The 19,701-nt window shown below is 48.2% G+C and overlaps 1 protein-coding gene across 4 annotated transcripts in view; it reads left to right on the top strand.

Annotated features, from left to right (window-relative positions):
* Positions 1-19,701, top strand: part of CDK15 (cyclin dependent kinase 15) — an 87,195-nt gene that overhangs the window by 33,746 nt on the left and 33,748 nt on the right. For all 4 annotated transcript variants that reach the window (XM_075933863.2, XM_075933865.2, XM_075933864.2 and 1 more), the window contains exons 9-10: positions 10,547-10,640; positions 17,991-18,054. In XM_075933863.2, the coding sequence (XP_075789978.2) occupies positions 10,547-10,640; positions 17,991-18,054 (158 nt within the window). The remainder of the gene's footprint in view (positions 1-10,546; positions 10,641-17,990; positions 18,055-19,701) is intronic.

Here is a 19,701-nt window from a genome sequence, read left to right as displayed (position 1 = left end):
GTTCCGCAGGTTAACTATTTGCTTTGTGAAGAACAACTTTCTCTTACTAGTTTGAAGCCTGCTACCCATTCCTTTCCTCTGGTGTCCTCTAGTCCTTCTTTATGGGAACTAATGAAGAACTTTTCTGAATGCACCCTTTCCACCCAACCCCTGCTTTTAGAGACCTCTATCCTGTCCCCGCTCCGTCTCCTCTTTTCTAAGCTGAACAGTCCCAGTCTCTGTAGCCTCTCTTCATCTGGGACCTGTTCCCAACCCCTGATCATGTTACTTGCCCTCCCCTCTCCCAGCCTTTCTCTTCCCCTCTCCCACCTCCTTTTCCCAGTCTCCCCCAGTTTTGTTCAATAAAGACAGAGTCAATGTTGGAAGAAACGTTATCTTTATTTTGTACATCAATAAGAAGGGGGGCTAGGGAAGGGTAAGTGGAAGGAGGTGAGGGAGGAATGGGGTACGAGCCCCCGATGGGGAGGACTGGGCTGGCTCTGCGGGCTTCTGGGGGTGGAAGCTCTCCTGCAGCCCCCCGATTGCCCCCTCTCCCCAGATGGCAGCCTGCGGCAAGTGCAGCCGGGCTGATGGCCGAGTGGTGTGATGTGCCCAGTGTGGGTACTCCGGGCAATCCAAGCCACGACTGGTTTTCAAGCGGGGCACCCCTGAGAACTGTCTGTCCGGGGTGGGGGTCAGGACCCTTTAAGCGCAGCCCTCGGCTAGCCTGAGACAGCATCTCCACGCTCTAAGTCCTCCTCTGATGCCCTGCCGGCACTGCTTCCGGCCATCCTTAAGCCCTGTTCAGAGTCCACTCAATGTGGACTTGCTAGTTCGAATTAGCAAAACGCTAATTCGAACTAGTTTTTAGTTCTAGACGCGTTAGTTCGAATTAGCTTAGTTCGAATTAACTAATTCGAACTAAGTTAGTTCGAATTAGCGCTGTAGTGTAGACGTACCCCTATATACTTCCCTGAAGTGTCATGTGTCTCAGTTCACTAAAATTCATAAAGCATTTTCACGTCTTTGGCTACTGCAAATGTGTATTATTCTGGAGGATTCTGATTGGCCGAGGCTGTGTGTCATTCTGGAAACACTATTTTCTGGAGTCCTAATACCTTGGGGTATGTCTGCACTACAGTGCTATTTCGAATTAACTTAATTCAAAATAGTTAATTCTAATTAAGCTAATTCAAAATAATGCATCTATATACAAAACCTATTTTGAAATAGCTTTTTGCTATTTCGAAATAGCACGTCCACACTGAGTGGACCCTGAACCGAAGTTAAGGCTGGCCAGAACCAGTGCCGGCAGGGCATCAGGTTAGGACTTAGTGTGTGGGGCTGCTGCCTGAGGCTAACAGAGCTCTGTGCTTAAAAGGACCCTACTCCCACCCCGGACAGACAGTTCTCAGGGTTCCCCGCTTGCTTGTCTACCTCGATGAGGGACAGCAAAGCAGTCCTGTCTTGGAGTGCCCTGAGAGCCCACACTCGGGACACCACAGCACTCGGCCACATGGAGCCAGAGCTGCCTCTGGGCACACCGGTGCCTCTTGTGGGGTCGTTGCCATCAGCCCGGCTGCACTTGCTGCAGGCTGCCATCCAGGGGGTCCATCGGGGGACTGTCAGGATCCACGAGGCCCTGAGAGAGAGCATCCACCCCGAGAAGCCCTCAGAACCTCCCCACCGGAGGCTAGTGCCCCATTGTTCCCTCACGTCCTTCCACTTACCCCTCCCCAGCCCCTCTTCCTGATGTCAAATAAAAGACACGTATGTTCAAAAATAGAAACTGGGTTTATTGAACAAAACTGGGGCGGGGGATGAACCTTTGGGGAGACTGGGAAAAGGAGGTGGGAGAGCGGAAGAGCGAGGATGGGAGAGGGGAGGGGGAAACCTGGGAGGAGGGAGCTGGAAGGGGGAAGCAAGGGAAAGAAGGGGGAGGGGAAGCTCAGGGCTCAGGGTTGGGGGTCTCGCCGGACCAACCTGACTTTCATGATAACCAGCTCCTGGGTTCACATGTGGCCTTTGGTGGCCAGGCTGGCAGCTATCCTGCCATAGACAGCCACATTCCTCCATCTAGTGCGGAGATCATGGATGTTGGGGGCATCCCCCCCCCCAAACCTGAATAAGGTGCATTTTCTCCACCCTGGACCAGGAAGGCGCCCACCTTCTCCGGCCCTTGGCAGGCTCCTGGGAGCTGGCAGACCGCTCCTGGGAGCGGTGAAGGGCTGGCTGCCAGTGTCTTGCTGGCTCATGTTTTGGGGCCACTGGGTCAGGGACCCTGGTGGCCTCTGCTGGCTCTGGGCTGGCAGACTTGGAGTTGGCACAGGCACTGTGGCCAGGGTCTACCCCTTTAATGTCTCCGGGCTGGGGGAGAGGAGAGTAAGCTTTCTTGGTTGTGCCCAGAGTGGCCACCAGGGCTCCCTGGGAAGGGCTGGAGGCCCCCTATTTCGAATTAAGTGTCTACACAGCACTTAATTCGAAATAGCTATTTAGAATTTGATGTTACTCTTTGTAAAATGAGGTTTACCTAATTCGAAATAAGGGCTCCACTATTTCGAATTTATTTCGAAATAGCAGTTTGCCTGTGTAGACGCTATTAAAGTTAATTCGAAATAACTACTGTTATTTCGAATTAACTTTGTAGTGTAGACAGACCCTAGTAGAATGGCACCACAAATACATTTGACCTTTGATAATAAAACACTGCTTTGGCCATCTAGATGGGTTTGGAGTTGGAAGGATATTTGGGATTATCTTTATTTCTGTGACACTACCAATCCTTGCCTTATACACACTCCGCAGTTTAAAAGTCCCATGGTCTATATATTTACACAGCTGTGTAAACTACTCCTCTGTTTTGCTCCTTCTTCAGGTGCCAGCTATTATCTTGTAAGGCCATCGCTTTGGTATGACTGGTTCTCTGCCTGGCGTTGTGTCCTTCTTTACAGAGCTGGACAGCTCTGCAAGGACAAAACCTCATTGGGCCAGGGGGGCTGGGCAGGAGCCTAACAGGCTGACAGTATCTGCAAGAAGCACTGGGGGTATGTCTACACTACCCCGCTAGTTCGAACTAGCGGGGTAATGTAGGCATACCGCACTTGCAAATGAAGCCCGGGATTTGAATTTCCCGGGCTTCATTTGCATAAGCGGGGAGCCGCCATTTTTAAAACCCCACCATTTTTAAAAGCGGCTACACGGGGCTCGAACTAGGTAGTTCGGACTAGTTCCGAACCTGCTTGTCCATTGTAACAGCTGTCAGTGGCAGCCACCAGTCTATTGCCAAATGTCTGCTTCCCCCCCGGAGCTCTTGGTCGAAAAGGGACTGGAGCGGCACCGGTCAGCATCGCTGACTGGGCCATTACAAGGTTAGTCCACACCTGCCCTAGCTCCACCCTATGCCCCAGAAGCGGCAGCAGGTCCAGCCCCTATGTGAGGGTCCAGGGGGATGCCGTGTGCTGGCCTTGCCTTGAGCATCGGCTCCACATTCCCATTGGCCAGGAACCGCAGCCAATGTGAGCTGCAGGGGCAGTGCCTGTGGGTGAGCAGCATGCGAACCCTCCTGGCCCCCACGCCTATGAGCTGGACCCGCTGGCTGCTTCCAAGGCACAACATGGAGCTAGGACAGGCAGGGGCCTGCCTCACACCCTCTGCACCACGGGCCAGGAGCTGCCCAAGGTTACCCTTGACCCCAACTCTGACCTTCCCAAACCCAGAGCTCCTTTCTGCACCCCAACCCCTCATCCCTGGCCTCACCCCAGAGCCTTCACCCCAGCCCCTGCCCCAGCGCAGAGCCTGCCCACACCTTGTACCCATTATTTCCAGCTTCACCCCAGAGTCCACACCCCCAGCTGGAGCCCTCACCCTCTCCTGCACCCCAACCCCTTGCATCAATGCATAAGCCCCTTCTGCACTCTGAATCCCTCAGCCCCACCACCCATGTGGAGCCCCCTCCTGTACCCCAACCCTTTGGCCCTGGCCCCACCCCAGCACATGCACTTCCAGCCAGAGTCCTCACTTCCTTCTGCATCCCAACCCCCCTGCCCCAATCCAGAGCTCCCTCCTGCATCCTGAAGTCCTCACTTCTAGCCCCACCCTGGAACCCACACCCACAGTTAGAGCCCTCACCCACTCCCGCACCCCAACCCCCACCCCAGTGAAAGCGAGCGAGGACGGGGACCAGCAAGTCACCAAGGGAGGAGGCATGGAATGAGTGGAGAATGGGGCCTTGGGGAAGGAGCAGGGCAGGAGGCGTGGCCTCAAGGAAGGGGTGTGGCTAGAGTGTTTGTTTTTCTGCGATTAGAGAGTTGGCAACCCCACCCTGCCCTCAGCCAAGCCAGGGGCCAGAGCATGCCCCCCCCTTGCCTGGGGTGGAGGTGAAAGCAGCCCGTGGCCAATGTCCCTGCACCCTAGGCCCACCGCCCAGGACCCAGGCTACCACGACTGCCCATTGACTATTACCATGGTCAGGCTGTGGCTCCAAGGACCTCCCTCCCCCACCGCCCGGCCAGAGTCGGGTCAGGGAGAGCCGCCTGGGCAGCTCTGGTGAGCTGGAGTGGAGTCACGGACACTCCACCGGGGGATTCCAGCACCCTAGGGAGGTCCTAGGCAGACACTTTCTGGTACCAGCCTGCCTTCATGCTCCTCACAGGCTTGAGGCCAGTCCACAACTCTGATCACCCCTTTTAAATATACATCTCCCTTTAAATATACAAACCTAGAGTTCCTGCTGCGCAAAGCCAGGATCTCTGTTGCATAATTTTGCCCTAATGTACCAAGTAGGATACAGGAACTTGTCTATAAAGATTTTATCCAGCTCTCTCTGTCACCCAGAGCACAGCAGCAGGACCTCTGAGACCCACTCCGCCCCATTCCAGCCCAGCACCTTTGTTATAACACCTCCTTATAAAAATAGCCTTCAGAGTGTTTGCCTTCCTGAAAGACATGTTGAGAGAATGGAAAGTATGTGAACTCTATTTGCTGACATCCACTAACAAGAGTCATTTATTATCTTAATGTAGGCTGCGCTTTTTTAAGTTCAGTTCTTATCTAGTAGGAAAAAATGTCCATTCACACAGAGGTTATTTGTCTGTCGGGAAAAAAAGAAAAATCCCTCTGCTTTTGGACAGGGCCCTTTACATGACGTCGGGTCAGAATGCCCTTGGCCATGTGACAGTGAGTATAAAGACTTGGTTTAAAGGAACCAATTATACAAAATAAAAACATTATGGCAACTCATCCATAATGTGCGTGGGCAGCAAGACTGTCAGGGGGAGTCACATGGGTAGTGAATAGAGCTTTGAATAGATTAGGAGAGGAAGAGAAGGAGGCTTACTAGCTCTTCGACTAACTCGCAAAGCTTCTTTAATCTCTTTGTATCCTTTCTCTTGCTCTTTTTCTCCCTATCTTTCCGAGACCTTAGAAGATTCAATTAAGGGACTTCAGTGAGACTAACAGAATGTTTCAGGAAGATTACACTGAACATCAGGGATTTTTTTTAAGACCAAAATTCATTATGCGTGCAGAGCGTTGGCTTTCAGCAGCCGCGGATTTCACGAGTCCTGCCAGCTTGGCTCTGTATGTTATTTTCAGCCCTTTCCCTCCTGGTACCCAATATAATTTTACAGGAACATCACACACAGGGCATATTCATGCAGCTATGAGGTCATCTGATGGGCATCTGTCCCCTGCAAGGCCCTAGATTCTGGCTAGGACCGTCTCATTCCTGCCTCAAGTTTCTCTGCTCTCTCTGCCAGTGTGGAAAGGTGTTTTAGGACAAAAAGAAATGCATCCAGAACTAGGACCTGTGATTGCAGATGAGGGGAGCAGTGGATGGAGATTTCCCATTGAACAGGATGAGGGGGAACCTGCAAATTACCCTGCTCAGTGCCATAATAAAGAGAAATCCTGACTCCCCGGAGGGCCCAAGTTCTTATTACCACAGAGATCCACACCAACAGCTTGTACCCCACATGATAGAGGCCAGGAACAAGAGCAGCAAGTATCACACTAGCATTGAAACCTGTCCCCAGGGACTTGAGAAATGTTGGGGCTGCAGATTTGGCAGCATTGTCTAAACCTGCCCGGATAACATCCACTTGGATTGAAGAATCTAATATCAAATTTTATATCTCATTGCATTTAATCAACTGGTATCTTATTTTACAGCCCCAAGAACATTATCAGAAACTTGTTGAAATCACAACTGTAAGCCCCTTCCTGAAAGATTTCACTAAGGGCTTGTCTTCATTATTGACACTCTGGCAATTGATCTTCTAGCAATCGATTTAGAGCATCTAGTGGGGACACACTAAACTGAACACTGAGGGTGCCCCCGTCCATGCCGGTACTCCTCGCTGTCTCAAGGAGTAAGGGAAGTCGACAGGAGCATTTCTCCCACTGACCTTCCATAATAAGGATGGTGCCGAAACTCGGATTAAGGTACACTGACTCCGGCTACATTATTTATGTAGCTGGATTTGCGTACCGTAAGCTGACCTTCTCCTGTAGTATAGACCTGCCGTAAGGGATTTAATATTACTTAATATTAGGTTGGAGGAAAGGTCTATTCAAGTTGAATCATAGCTGGTGGAAGGGAAAATCCAGGAAGTACCCAAAAAAGTCAGAAAATGTACTCTGAACTGGGTTTTGTGTTAGTCTCACTGGTCCCAATTTTACACCAGTGCATCTCGATTGATTCAGTAGTGTTACTCTTGATTTACATCACAGCACATGAGATTAGCAAAAGAGCCATACTCTGATTCTCCTCTATCACTAGACTAAATCAAAGATAACCTAGTGAAACAAGTGGAATTCCTCTACTTTCAAATTGACGCAAGTGAGAAGAGATTCATGCCCTCAAGCTATTGAATAATCTCTGATGGAGTAGTGAAATGCCCCACTGCACTTTTCTCGTGTGGAAGAATTTGCTGTTTAATCCCAACTCTTTGTTTTTCCCATCGTGTGACAACAAACCCCTTCATCTCCACTGATTGGTCCAAAGGTAGCTCTACAGAACAGAAATTCTTTCAAGAAGCTTGTCGATATGAGGGGCAGGGAGTCTTGAAAATAAAAATTCAGACATTTTAGAAAAGAGGAACGGGGAAAAAAAACTATTTTGTGCCAGGGTTTCCAAACTTGAAATAAATTGCTCACATCAGGAAGGAGATTAAATAATAAAATACTTTTTTAAAAAAGGGAATTACGTTTCACAACACTCCAATGACGATCATTAATATTTCTGTTTTACCACTGGAGAAAGTGAGGCACAGCGAGGTTTTGAGACTTGTCCAAGGTCAGACAACCAATTAGTGGCAGAACTGCAAACAGAACCCCAACAACCTGGTTTCCAATATCCTGCTCTAGCCACTAGACAAGGTGTATTTGTGGCCATATAAACTAAAATTCCCATGTCTCAGTTATAGCAGAGGAGTCTAATCTTTTCTGTGATGAAAATTTTATTTTTCCTTTGAAGAGCCCTCAGAAGGAAACAGACATAATTGCCACTGATCCATCAGTACAAACGCAAGCAGGCATTTAGGGCAGCTTGTCAGCTGAGCATAGCAAAGAAAACACGAAAGTCTTCAATTCCTCTCTTCTGCACAGTTGCTGCTGCTGCTGGGATGGTTTTGTCTTTATTAACGACACAGGTTTAATGGCTTCCCCAGATAATGACAATACACCATGAATACAAAAGAGAGGACATATCAGACAAAGAATTTGTAACAAACTAAAAGTTGTTCCCTCTCCAATTTGGCAGCTTGCCTGTTAGTGAAAGAGGCAATTATATTTCATTAGATTTCAAATGTCTGAACTTTTTGCCCTCAAGTAATTCACAGCAAATGTTAACTGAACATGGAAAAACTTGTAGAGTTCTACTTCCAGTTGTAACCCCTGTCTGGATCTCTGCACTAATGAAAACCCTAGCAGCTCTAGATCTCTGTATCCTATATTCTTTTCTGTGCAGACTGGAACTCTATTGCTCTAGACCCTTGTGTCAGACGACAGTGAGCAGTTTTGTAACACCCTATTATGTCACTCGCAAGTCCAAACTTCCTAGCAGGACAGAAACCCTGGCTCTGATCTTGATGAAATACAGTACTCCTCCATTTGAGCCAGGTCTACACTAAACGGGAAGGTTGAATCAAGATACGTAACTCCAGCTACATTAATTACATAGCTGGAATCGATGTACCTTGGTTCGAGTTTCCCTGCTGTCTCCACAGCATTCTCCCATTGGCTTAGCTTACTCCTCGCAGAAGAAGGTGTACCAGCCACTGGCAGGGGCACCCTCTAAGTTCGATTTAGCAAGTCTAAATCACTAAATCAAACTCCAGAAGATTGATCGTGGCAGCATCGACCTTCCATTTAGTGAAGACGTGGCTTAGAGCCACTCCTGACCTTGTGCCTTTATACTAAAATAAGATAGCAGCCCTGGCAGCACTATCTGACTTATATTTATCCAAGCAGGCTCTGCAGAAAGTTTTATGTATCTCATCTTGGAGGCTGCAAATAAATTTGGCCTGATATGAATCCATGTAAGACTTTACAGTTGTTGTTAAAGCTAATAGCCATTTACACATAGCGTTTCATAGTTGTAACTGAGGAGGAACTCCAGGTCCTTTTGTTCCAAAAATACATAGGATTGATTCTCCTCTCACAATACTGTAAATCAGGAGTAACACTATTGGAGCTGGTAGATTTACACTAGTATAACAAAATCAGTGGATTGCATCAGTGTCAGACTGTAGGGGCACGTCTAGACTGGCGGGTTTTTCCGGGATACTCCGTTGCATCCAGGGAACGCATTAGGTCTTCCGCTTTTTTTTGCGGAAAAGCAAACGCACTCTTTCGGGGAGCCCTGTATTCCCCATTCTATGAGGAATAAGGGCTCTGCCGAAAGAGGAGGCCCCGTCTAGACAGGGCCAAATGGCAGAAAAGTCTCTTCAGAAAAAGCAATCAGAAAAAGTTACGTAAATTGTGTAATCAGTCCTTATGCCATTGCTATATGAGCACAATGAGAATCGCTGTTAGCAGTTGTAGCAGTAATATAAGAATTCATATCCTGTCTGGACCAAGCAGAAGAGGGCAACACAACCTCACATACTGACCTATGCATTTCATATGTTAAAAGTCAGGAGAGCGCAGGGGTCCAGTTTCCTGCAGTCCCATAAAGTGTGTTTACAGCCAACACTCCTGGGTCTCAGTGTTCTGTGCTGTTATTTAGCTCTAACTAGCTGGAGTTTCCCAGCATTGCTCAGGAAACTAGAGGAACAAAATGTAGACAAACAGAAGTCCATTATCTTTTTTTCAATGGTAGAAAAGTTGCACTGATTTGTATAGGGATTAAAATATAGGTCCGCATCATCCCCGGGGGGGGGAGGTTACATGTGGGAGGGGCGCCCCAGCTCGTGCCCGGGGCTGCAGGTGCCATGGGGGGCAGGGTGGGTGCCTGAGCTGTTGTGGGGGTTGGGGCACTGTGTGCCGGTGCGGGGTGGGGGGAAGATGGTCGCTTATGTAACCTCGCGGGCGGGAGGGGCGAGTCCCAGAAGGCGCTGGGGGCTGCAGGCAGCAGGCACGGGACCTAGGGTGGGTGGGGCAGCCCCTACAGCGCAGCGCGGTGGGTTACTTTTTTATTTTTACAGCTTGAGCTCAGGCCCAATCAGGTCCAAAAGTACCTTAAAACCTTCTCCTGGATGAAAGGTTATCCTATGCAAAGTTTGGTTGCGGTAGCTCTTATAGTGTCCAAGTTATTAGTGTACAAACTTACAAACATTCTCCTTTATTAGCTCTAATTTACCCCTACATGTCTTCTAGGAGCCCAGTGAGCAGTGGAAGTGTTGGTAATGCTGCTAGACAATATTAGCCTCCCATGGTTTGGCAAATTCTCTGGTTTGGCACCAGTCAGGTCCCGAGGGTGCCAGACTAGAGAGGTTCAACTTGTATCAGAAACTAAGGAGAATAGTGCCTGAAAAAAAAGTAAGAACCAAAACAGATGCAATAAGTGAAGTTTATCCTCAGATGGAACAGTAAAGGATACAGAAGAACAGGCCTTCTACACACCCTGGTCTGCAACAAGAATGACATGAAGTTAAAGAACAACAGCAACTGAGCCCACGTTTTGGGTAACTGTTCCTCCCAGCCAAGAGTCAGCACTGAAGGGTTAATATTTCCAGTTATTTGAAAATAGGGATTTCACAATCATTTTTTTGGCCAGTATTGCTGAGATACCCTACACGTTTAAGTAAGTTAGGCTGAATGCTCGTTGGAAAATTGTTTATGTTTAGTTGTTTGTGGTTTATTTTTGCAGCGAGGAATTAATTATATCTGAAAGGGAACTCTCTCAATGCATACAGTCTTCTATGCTTTCTTTGGTGGGCCGTGACAGATCTGTGGTCAAAAGCCCTATCTACATCACTGTGTAAGTGCCAGGGATCGTGACTATAATACCACCCTAACCAGAGTTACATTAGCATATAGGCTAACATGCCAGAGGATAGACTTTTTTCACCTACATATATATATAGACATTGCTTACTTGAATGAACTGGTCTTCCTTTTTTTGCAGGGCTGCAGGCTGTATATTGGTTGAGATGCTCCAGGGTCAGCCCATGTTCCCAGCAGCTGCTGGGACTCTGGAACAGCTGGGGAAGATCTGGGCGGTGAGTAAAATACAGCCAGGAAATTGAGAGGAAAATACCAAGGTTGTTAAATTTTAAGTCCTGAGCATGGCTGCTTTATACAAGAGACGTAATTTGGTTTGAATCCTCAGTCCAATGTGCTAAGTTTACAGCCATATCCTATCAATCAACCATTTTATATTTGGTAACATTTCTACAGACACTAGAGTACATCTGAATGACTTTTCTTTGAGGTTTGCCATCTCATCAAAAATTTAAAACCAATTACACTGACATCAAACTGAAGGAGGCATAAAAGGTATGTAGTTACTGCAAGTCCTGTTCTCTCTAGTTAACACTCTTATTTATCCAAGGCATACAGTGGATTGTCCTCTTTCAAGAGGTGCTAGCATTGTCCAATTGGCTTATGCTGCTGAGTTGTGACGGCTGCACTAAAAATGACAACAAGATTTGGGGTTGGTCTACAGTAGAAAATTAGGTTGCCAGCAAAAATGACCTGGGTTCCCATGTGGACAGCATCAGGTAAATGGAAGAATTCTTCAGTTGACCTAGTGACTGTCTTTTGAGGAGGTGGATTACTTATGCCAGGCCTGAATGCAGGGTGAGTGCACCCTCTCTACAGTCCCCCAAGTAAGCATGCTCTGGCTGGTCAGAGGAAGGCAGGAGTGGCACACCGCCCAGCCTCCCTCTCCTGTGCTCTGACTGGCCGGGGGAAGGCTGGAGCTGATTCCTCCCCCCAAGAGCAAGGCCAAGGGCAGGGCTGGGCCTCACTCCTGGGGTAGGGGTTGGGGGAAATCACTTACTTGAGGGATCATGGGAGGAGGGTGCATTCACACCCTCGTGGTCCACATTTACACCCCCCCAGAATTCCCTGCGTACGGGTCTGTATGCTGACAGAAGAATCCCTCCCTGGTCCTCTCAGGACTCCTATTCCCATGGTTGTTAATGTCAATACTATAACTGACGTCTGTAAAGGGGCGTAAGTTGAAGGACTAACCCATACACGTCACTCCTCATGGAACTGAATACTACTGGATAATTAAGAGGATTCGGAAAAATCAACAGGATCTGCCATCGCTCCCTATCACAGACCCTCTCAGAAATTCTAGTTTTTATTTTCATCTGGTTGGACTAGATCAAGCTGGCCAACCTAAACCAGAGAAGGAGCCAGACTTTCCCAATGTACGTTGCCCAAGAGCAACCGTTCTATGTCACCAGCCCCACCACCACTCTCAGCACATCCCGCCCACTGGCAGTCTCACCAGTCAGTGCCGCCTCCTCCTTTTCCTCCTGCCCATTTGGATCAGCTCTCTCTCGGCGGGAGACACCAAAGGGGGGAAGCATGGGTGTGACAGGCTCAGTGGAGGAGGGTAGGAAGTGGCAGAATCCTAGCGGGGAAGTGCCTACGGCAGAGCTGGGGATTGAACAGTGAGCACTCTCCGGCCCAGTGGAAAGTTGGCACCGGAGGGGGGCAGGAGTGTTCGGTATTTTTGGTTAAACCATCTGGCAACCCTAGATGGGTTAATAATTTATACAACAAAAGACAGAAATAATATTTAATAATCAGAAAGGAAGGTCTAAGAGCCAAGAAACAGTTAATCCATTACACAGAAGGTTTGATGTTGTTACACATTTATATCGGAAAGACGAGTATGCATCAACATTTTCAGAACTGACTAATGACTATTGAGTGTCCAACTTGGGATGCTTTAAATAATATTTTGAGTCTACGTGCTTGGTATTTCTAAAATCAGGTCCTTTCAAATGTCTCATTTTACCCAAAAAGAAGGTTACCGACATCATGAGTCACTTTTAAAAATCATCAGCCTACGTCTGGGTACTTGTCTCAGTTTGAAGCTGTTTATACGTAATCAACACCAATGTGTTTAGTGAAACTGTAGATGGTCAACCTGTGGAACTCCTTGCCAGAGGATGTGGTGAAGGCTAGGACTTTAACAGGGTTCAAAAAAGAGCTAGATAGATTCATGGAGGATAGGTCATCAATAGTTATTAGCCAGGATGGGTAGGAATGGTGTCCCTAGCCTCTGTTTGTCTGGAAATGGGTGACAGGGGAGGGATCACATGAGGATTACCTGTTGTGTTCTGTCATGATCTGGGCCTCCCCTCAGATTTATAGCATGTCATCATTGGGGTTAAAGGCGTGGTCTCCCACCTGAGTGCTCCCTTCTTTCCATGTCCCAGTCCTTACTTATGTCCTGACTAGACACTACCAGTCATTAAGTGCCCTGAGTTAACCCCGTCAATAGGGCTTCTGCTGCCTGACGGAAAGGAGGGGGACCTGGGTCCACCCTCACTCCAGGTCCTGACCCAGGACCCTAAGGACAGGGATGTAACTCCGTGTCCGGTTGGTGGGGCAGCCGCCGTAACTCGCCAACCCTCGAGCAGCCTGTCGGCTCCAATGCTCAGTCCTGGGTCACTTCCTTCCCTCCGTTGCGTTGCCCAACTAGCCAGTCTCCCGGTGACCCTCCGGCCTTTCCCGTTTCCAGCTCCTCCAACTGACAGCCTCCGCTCCTCCTTCAGTCGCCCCTGTCACTCTATCTCCTGTTTCCTCTCCTGCTTCCTCTCCTGGGCCCGTCTGGCCCTCTTTTGTACTCCCCACTGCTCTCGGGGGTAGGCCCCAGCCCCTTTCGTTATCCCCCTGACGTCAGCGTGTGTCCCTACGCCACTCCCGGGGGCGGCATCAGAATAAGTGGAGCACGGCCGCCGAGAGGCTGTGCCTTCCCCGGAAAAAGCCTCGTTGGGGCTTTTGGGAGTGCGGGACTCGGGGAACTCTGTGGCTGCTGCTGCCGCCGTACCCACAGCCCCGTCACATGTTCCCTTCCTCTGGGGCATCTGGTATTGGCCACTGTCAGCAGACAAGATACTGGGCTAGACGGACCGTTGGTCTGACCCAGTATGGCCGTTCTTATGTTCTTATGCTTCAGGGGGTAGCCAAGTTAGTCTGTACAGAATAAACTTAAAAAACAATGAATGGTCTAGTGCTACCAGACCATTTGTTGTTTTTTAAGTTTATTTATGTTCTTATGTTAGACAGTTTTTTGTCTATAGCATTCAGTAGGACTGTGTGACATGGAGAAATAAAATGCTTTGGACAGTTTTTACATTGAATAAGTAGCTCTCTGTTGGATTCAGCACATGCAAAATTATTTTGCTTCTTCATTCTCGTGTTGGTGCAGCTGATTGAAGGGCAGAAGACTATGGGGAGGGAATAATTCAGGGTTACCGTATCTTTACTGGCGTAGGGTTTAACATTTTATTTTTTAAGGCTAAAATTGAGTGAATCCTACAATGAGTGTGACAATCAAAGGATGTTTTATATTTAGACACTTGCAAGTTTTGTGGCTATTTTTAAGGGAGAAGGATTCAATCAGGTTGATTTTAGACAATGGCAAGTAATTTGTTTCAGACAAGAGGTTAAGGTACTCAGGAGAAAAACCATCCTGTTCAGTCATGTCATGTGCCATGCTAACTGGAACAAAAATGTTGCCGTCCTTGTATCACATGTAGTGATGCTGCACAGTGATAGTCACTCTAGAAAGAAAAGACGCCTTGAGCAATTTTGACTTACTAATGCTAAGTTCAGGCTCCTTGTTTTCCATAAAAAATGTTTGATAACTTAAGCCAGAGATTTGTTATAGCTAGCTTCAAAGAACGTAGAAAGGACTTGTAAAGAGTATAGTGATTGCAGGGGCATGTTCATATCAGTCAAATATAAGTAGCCTGGGTCTATTCATTGATCATTGAGGGGTAAAATTCAAAACAAAGCCCTAGATACACATCTCTGGAAATTAAACCCTGGACCCAAATGTCATAGTTTGCAACTACCCCAACTTTTAAAGAGCAGACTCAAAAACATATTTATAACTTCTAATTAAATTGCATAATTGATGCTATAATACTGAGACCTTGCCTCATTCACACTCCAGTTCAGCAAAGCATTTAAGCATGAAGTTTAATTTCTCCCTGCTCAGCAAGGAACTTAAGCACATATTTACACTTAAGTACATCCTTAAGCACTCTGCTGAATAGGGATTATCTATGGAATTAGGACTACGGAGCCCATCACTGTGCATTTCAAGGATTTCAGACTCAAAGTTCTGATGTGGCTTGTTAGATAAGAGCCCACTGAAAAATTTTGAATTCAGGTTCAGATTAAAAATGTCTCTCCCCACCCCCCATAAACACATAATTTAGGAGTATGCAGATTTGGGGTTTGCGCTGAGCCATTAGGTAGATATAACATGTCCTAGTTGTGTTATAAATTTGCTATTTAACAAATAATGTATCCTCATCCACATCCAGACCACTCACCCTAGCTGTTCTGCCCATCTTGCAGATTATAGGAATTTTCATCATAACCCTATTATTGTTTCTAAAATACAGGTGAAAAATGCACACCCCACGCAATGACCATTCTTGGTACTTGCTGTCTGTATGGGTATATCTACACTACAATGTTAGTTCGAACTAACGGACATTAGTTCGAACTAACATTCATAGCCGCTACACTAGCGCTCCGCTAGTTCGAATTTGAATCGAACTAGCGGAGCGCTTAGTTCGAACTAGGAAAGCCTCATTTTACAAGGATTAAGCCTAGTTCGAACTTACTAGTTCGATTTAAGGAGTGTGTAGCCCCTTAATTCGAACTAGTGGGAGGCTAGCCCTCCCCAGGTTTCCCTGGTGGCCACTCTGGCCAACACCAGGGAAACTCTATGCACCCCTCCCGGCCCCGGACCCCTTAAAGGGGCACGGGCTGGCTACGGTGCCCGTGCCAGGTGCAAGCCTGCCAGCACCCAGCCAGCAGACCCTGCACCTGGCACGGCACAGAGCCACCCACCCGATGTCCCCCAGCCCACCCCCTTTTCCCGGGACCAGGCTGGCGGCTCCTGGGAGCTTGCCCTGGACCGCAAGAGGCGGGCACCTTCCTGGGCTAGTGCGGACATCGTGGACCTCGTCCACGATCTCCGCACTAGGCACAGGAAAGTGGCCGTCTAGGGCAGGAGAGCTGCCAGCCTGGCCACCCAGGAGCAGGTGTGCATGAAAATCAAGGGGGTCCACTGAGACCCTCGACCCTGAGCCCTGAGCTTAGAACGGCCGTACTGGGTCAGACCAAAGGTCCACCTAGCCCAGTAGCCTGTCTGCCGACAGTGGCCAACCCTAGGGACCCTAGAGGGAATGGACCGAAGACAGTGACCAAGCCATTTGTCTCGTGCCATCCCTCTCCAGCCTTCCACAAACTTTGGGCAGGGACACCACTCCTACCCCCTGGCTAAGACCACTCCATGGACCCAACCTCCATGACTTGATCTCACTTCCCTTTAAACTCTGTTCTAGTTGTAGCCGTCACAGCCTCCTGCAGCAAGGAGTTCCACAGGTTAACTATTTGCTTTGTGAAGAAGAACAACTTTCTCTTACTAGTTTCAAGCCTGCTACCCAGTCCTTTCCTTTGGTGTCCTCTAGTCCTTCTTTAGGGGAACTCATGAAGAACTTTTCTGTGTGCACCCTCTCCACCCAACCCCTGCTTTTAGAGACCTCTATCCTGTCCCCGCTCCGTCTCCTCTTTTCTAAGCTGAACAGTCCCAGTCTCTGTAGCCTCTCTTCATATGGGACCTGTTCCCAACCCCTGATCATGTTAGTTGCCCTCCCCTCTCCCAGCCTTTCTCTTCCCCTCTCCCACCTCCTTTTCCCAGTCTCCCCCAGTTTTGTTCAATAAAGACAGAGTCAATGTTGGAAGAAACGTTATCTTTATTTTGTACATCAATAAGAAGGGGGGCTAAGGAAGGGTAAGTGGAAGGAGGTGAGGAAGGAATGGGGTACGAGCCCCCGATGGGGAGGACTGGGCTGGCTCTGCGGGCTTCTGGGGGTGGAAGCTCTCCTGCAGCCCCCCAATTGCCCCCCTCCCCAGATGGCAGCCTGCGGCAAGTGCAGCCGGGCTGATGGCCGAGTGGTGTGATGTGCCCAGTGTGGGTACTCCGGGCAATCCAAGCCAGGACTGCTTTGCAAGCGGGGCACCCCTTAGAACTGTCTATCCGGGGTGGGGGTTGGGACCCTTTAAGCGCAGCCCTCAGCTAGCCTGAGACAGCATCTCCACGCTCTAAGTCCTCCTCTGATGCCCTGCCGGCACTGCTTCCGGCCATCCTTAAGCCCTGTTCAGGGTCCACTCAATGTGGACTTGCTAGTTCGAATTAGCAAAACGCTAATTCAAACTAGTTTTTAGTTCTAGACGCGTTAGTTCGAATTAGCTTAGTTCGAATTAACTAATTCGAACTAAGTTAGTTCAAATTAGCGCTGTAGTGTAGACGTACCCTATCATAGTTTAGTGTTGTGAACACTTGCAATTGTATCAGGAGTCTTGCAATATCTGGTGCTTACTTCAAGCCCCAGCTCCTTACATCAGGTGATTATGGGAAAACCTTTCCTTTCCTTTCAAGAAATGTTAAGTTTCTAGCTGTCTTTGTTGCACAGAAAAACCTGAGAGTAAGCAACAGGCTCCAAAAAGCAGAAAGCAAATAAAAGCCTGAATCAGAATGCTGAATGCCTGGCATTTACAGTATTGTTTTTATCATCTCGTGCCATAAACTGGGTCTGAGATTTATGTGTTTGGCACAGAATGCCTTACGCAGGGCACTTTGCATGTACCAACTATTAACTGCCACATGGAACAGCTGCAGTTCCAAAGAGAAAACACAGACAGATGTGCTCAGCAGCAAAAGCGACCTTAGGGAATACTTTCTAGCCTGAATTCCACTACCTGAGGAATGCGGAGCCAGACTGATTGACAGACAAGGCAAAAGGAGACATTGAGGCTCAGGAAACATTGAGAATCAGGCCCTGAATTATTTTGAGCAACTGTCAGTAGATGTTCATCACCTTTTCTTTTTTATGTCAAAACTGCAGGGGTCTCCATCATAGTCCCAGTGCCTAGCCATTCAATGCCTGTCATGTGGTGCAAGTACAACCGCAGAGAACCACTCATCAATGTAACCCTGGCCGTAGGAACGCCTTTAGTTGTAAACATGGCAACACAATGGCCCCTGTTATTGCAAACACCCTTCTAAATGACACCTGTCAATGCAGCAGCACCTATACATTGATATTCCCAGCAGCAATGGCATTAAACTTTGGCAAGTCCCTTTATACTGTAAGTTCAGCAGTACTAAAGCATCTCTCTTTTACACACAGGATCAGATTTCAATGTCAACTACCCTAGAATGGGTCCAGGTGTAATTTCATTGATTTCCAAGGGATTACTCTGGATTTGCACTAGTGTAACTGAGGTCAGACTCTCAGACTGTACCAATGCATTCACAAAAAAGTTGATCTGTTCTCTCGCTCTTGCTTCACACACAGGTGTTGGGGGTTCCATCTGAGGATACTTGGCCAGGAATTTCCAAGCTTCCCAACTATAAACCAGGTATACTCTCACTGAGAGAACTTCTAGATACACCTGAGTTACTAACTATATAAGAACTGGATCAGCTGTTTTCCATAAAAATAGGTTTGATGCTTTTCAGAAATTAGGGGGGGAGGTCGAAGTACATCGCTGTAGCCTAGATTGATTTAACATTTTGTTGGGCCAAGTGTAGGCTTTGCATACACTAGCACTTTTGTTGGCCAAATATTGTGGCATGAAATAGCACACCCTGACTGACTTAAGTTTCATCCACAAACATGTTAACGTAGACAGCACTCTCCTACTGACATAGCCACTGTCACTTGTTGGGGGTGGTTTAATTAAGCTGGTGGGAAAGCTTTCTCCCACCAACATTTAGCAGCTAGACGGGAGACCTTGCGTGGTTCAGCTGCAGCAGCACCGCTGTGCTAGTGACAGGTCCCTATAGCACAGACATCGCCTCAGTTAGGCCTTGTCTAAACTGGCATGTTTTGTCAAGAAAAGCTGCCTTTGGGCAACAAAAACATCCAAGCATCCACATTACAGCGTGACAAATGTCACAACATGTTTTTTGCGACACAAAACTTCCAGCTCCGTGAGAAACTTTTGACTCTGTGCAGTTGACAACCACACAGTGTGCACCAGGCAGGTTTTTTGTTGAGTTCATTGGACTCCAGCATGTGTCCCACAATGTCCTGTTTAGTCATTCTGGACATCACCTTGAACTCGGCGGCCCTTCAGCCACCTAATGTTTACAAGTAAAGGGATGCTTCCCTCCCACCTGCAAACCCCAGAAAATTCAAATTGGTTTCTTGTGTCTGTGGCACATGGTGTGGTGGCCCTCCTGTGATCTTCTCAAGGAAAAGCGGGGTGGTGGCTACCAATGCAAAAGCTCTCCTGCTTGGAGCAATGCAGAGCTTTTGGATCTAATAGGTGTGCGAAGCGAAGTTTCAGTGCAACTGGAGCTGCAAGTGATCCATAAGAACTCGAACACGTACAGTCACATTTCTCAAGCCCTGTATGAGAAGGGGTAGGAGCAAAACACTACAACGCAGAGCCAAGATCAAGGAACTCCGGCAGGGCTACCAGAAGGTGAAGGAGGCAATCAACCAGTCTGCTGCTGCACCCAGAACATGCTGGTTTTATAAAGAACTGGATGGAATTCTGTGTGGGGGCCCCACAACCAAACCCTGCGACAGTGTGAATAGTTCTCAAAGAACAGAGCCAGATACTTGTCCTGGATTCACAACAGGACACAAGTTGATGAAGATACTGAAGAGGGCCAGGAGGCAAGGGTCAACCCAGTGACAGCCTGTGCACCCGGCAGCAAGGATCCGTTCTCCAACAATCTTTGCAAGGACGCTCAGCAACTCTTTGCGGAAAAGACACCACGTGTTAAAGCAATGGAAGGGACACAGGGTACACTGCTGTGCAGGTGGGGGGGTTGGTGGTTGAGTGGATGGCAGCCATGCAGGGTGGGATGGAGGTGGTGCCCCAGTGATTAGTTGCTGCGCAGGCGAGCTGGTTTGGGGGCTGAGAGGTTGGCAAACATCGGTGCCCATGAGGGGCGGTCTATGCAGTCGGGCAAGGGGGGCGGCAGTTCGGGATGACTAGAGGCTGTATTTCAATATGGCCAAACACAGCACCGATGCACACACGGACAGCAAT

Source organism: Pelodiscus sinensis, chromosome 7, assembly GCF_052426305.1.
Source record: "Pelodiscus sinensis isolate ZL-2025 chromosome 7, ASM5242630v1, whole genome shotgun sequence".
Lineage (NCBI taxonomy): Eukaryota > Metazoa > Chordata > Testudines > Trionychidae > Pelodiscus > Pelodiscus sinensis.
This window is presented reverse-complemented; position numbering and strand designations above follow the sequence as displayed.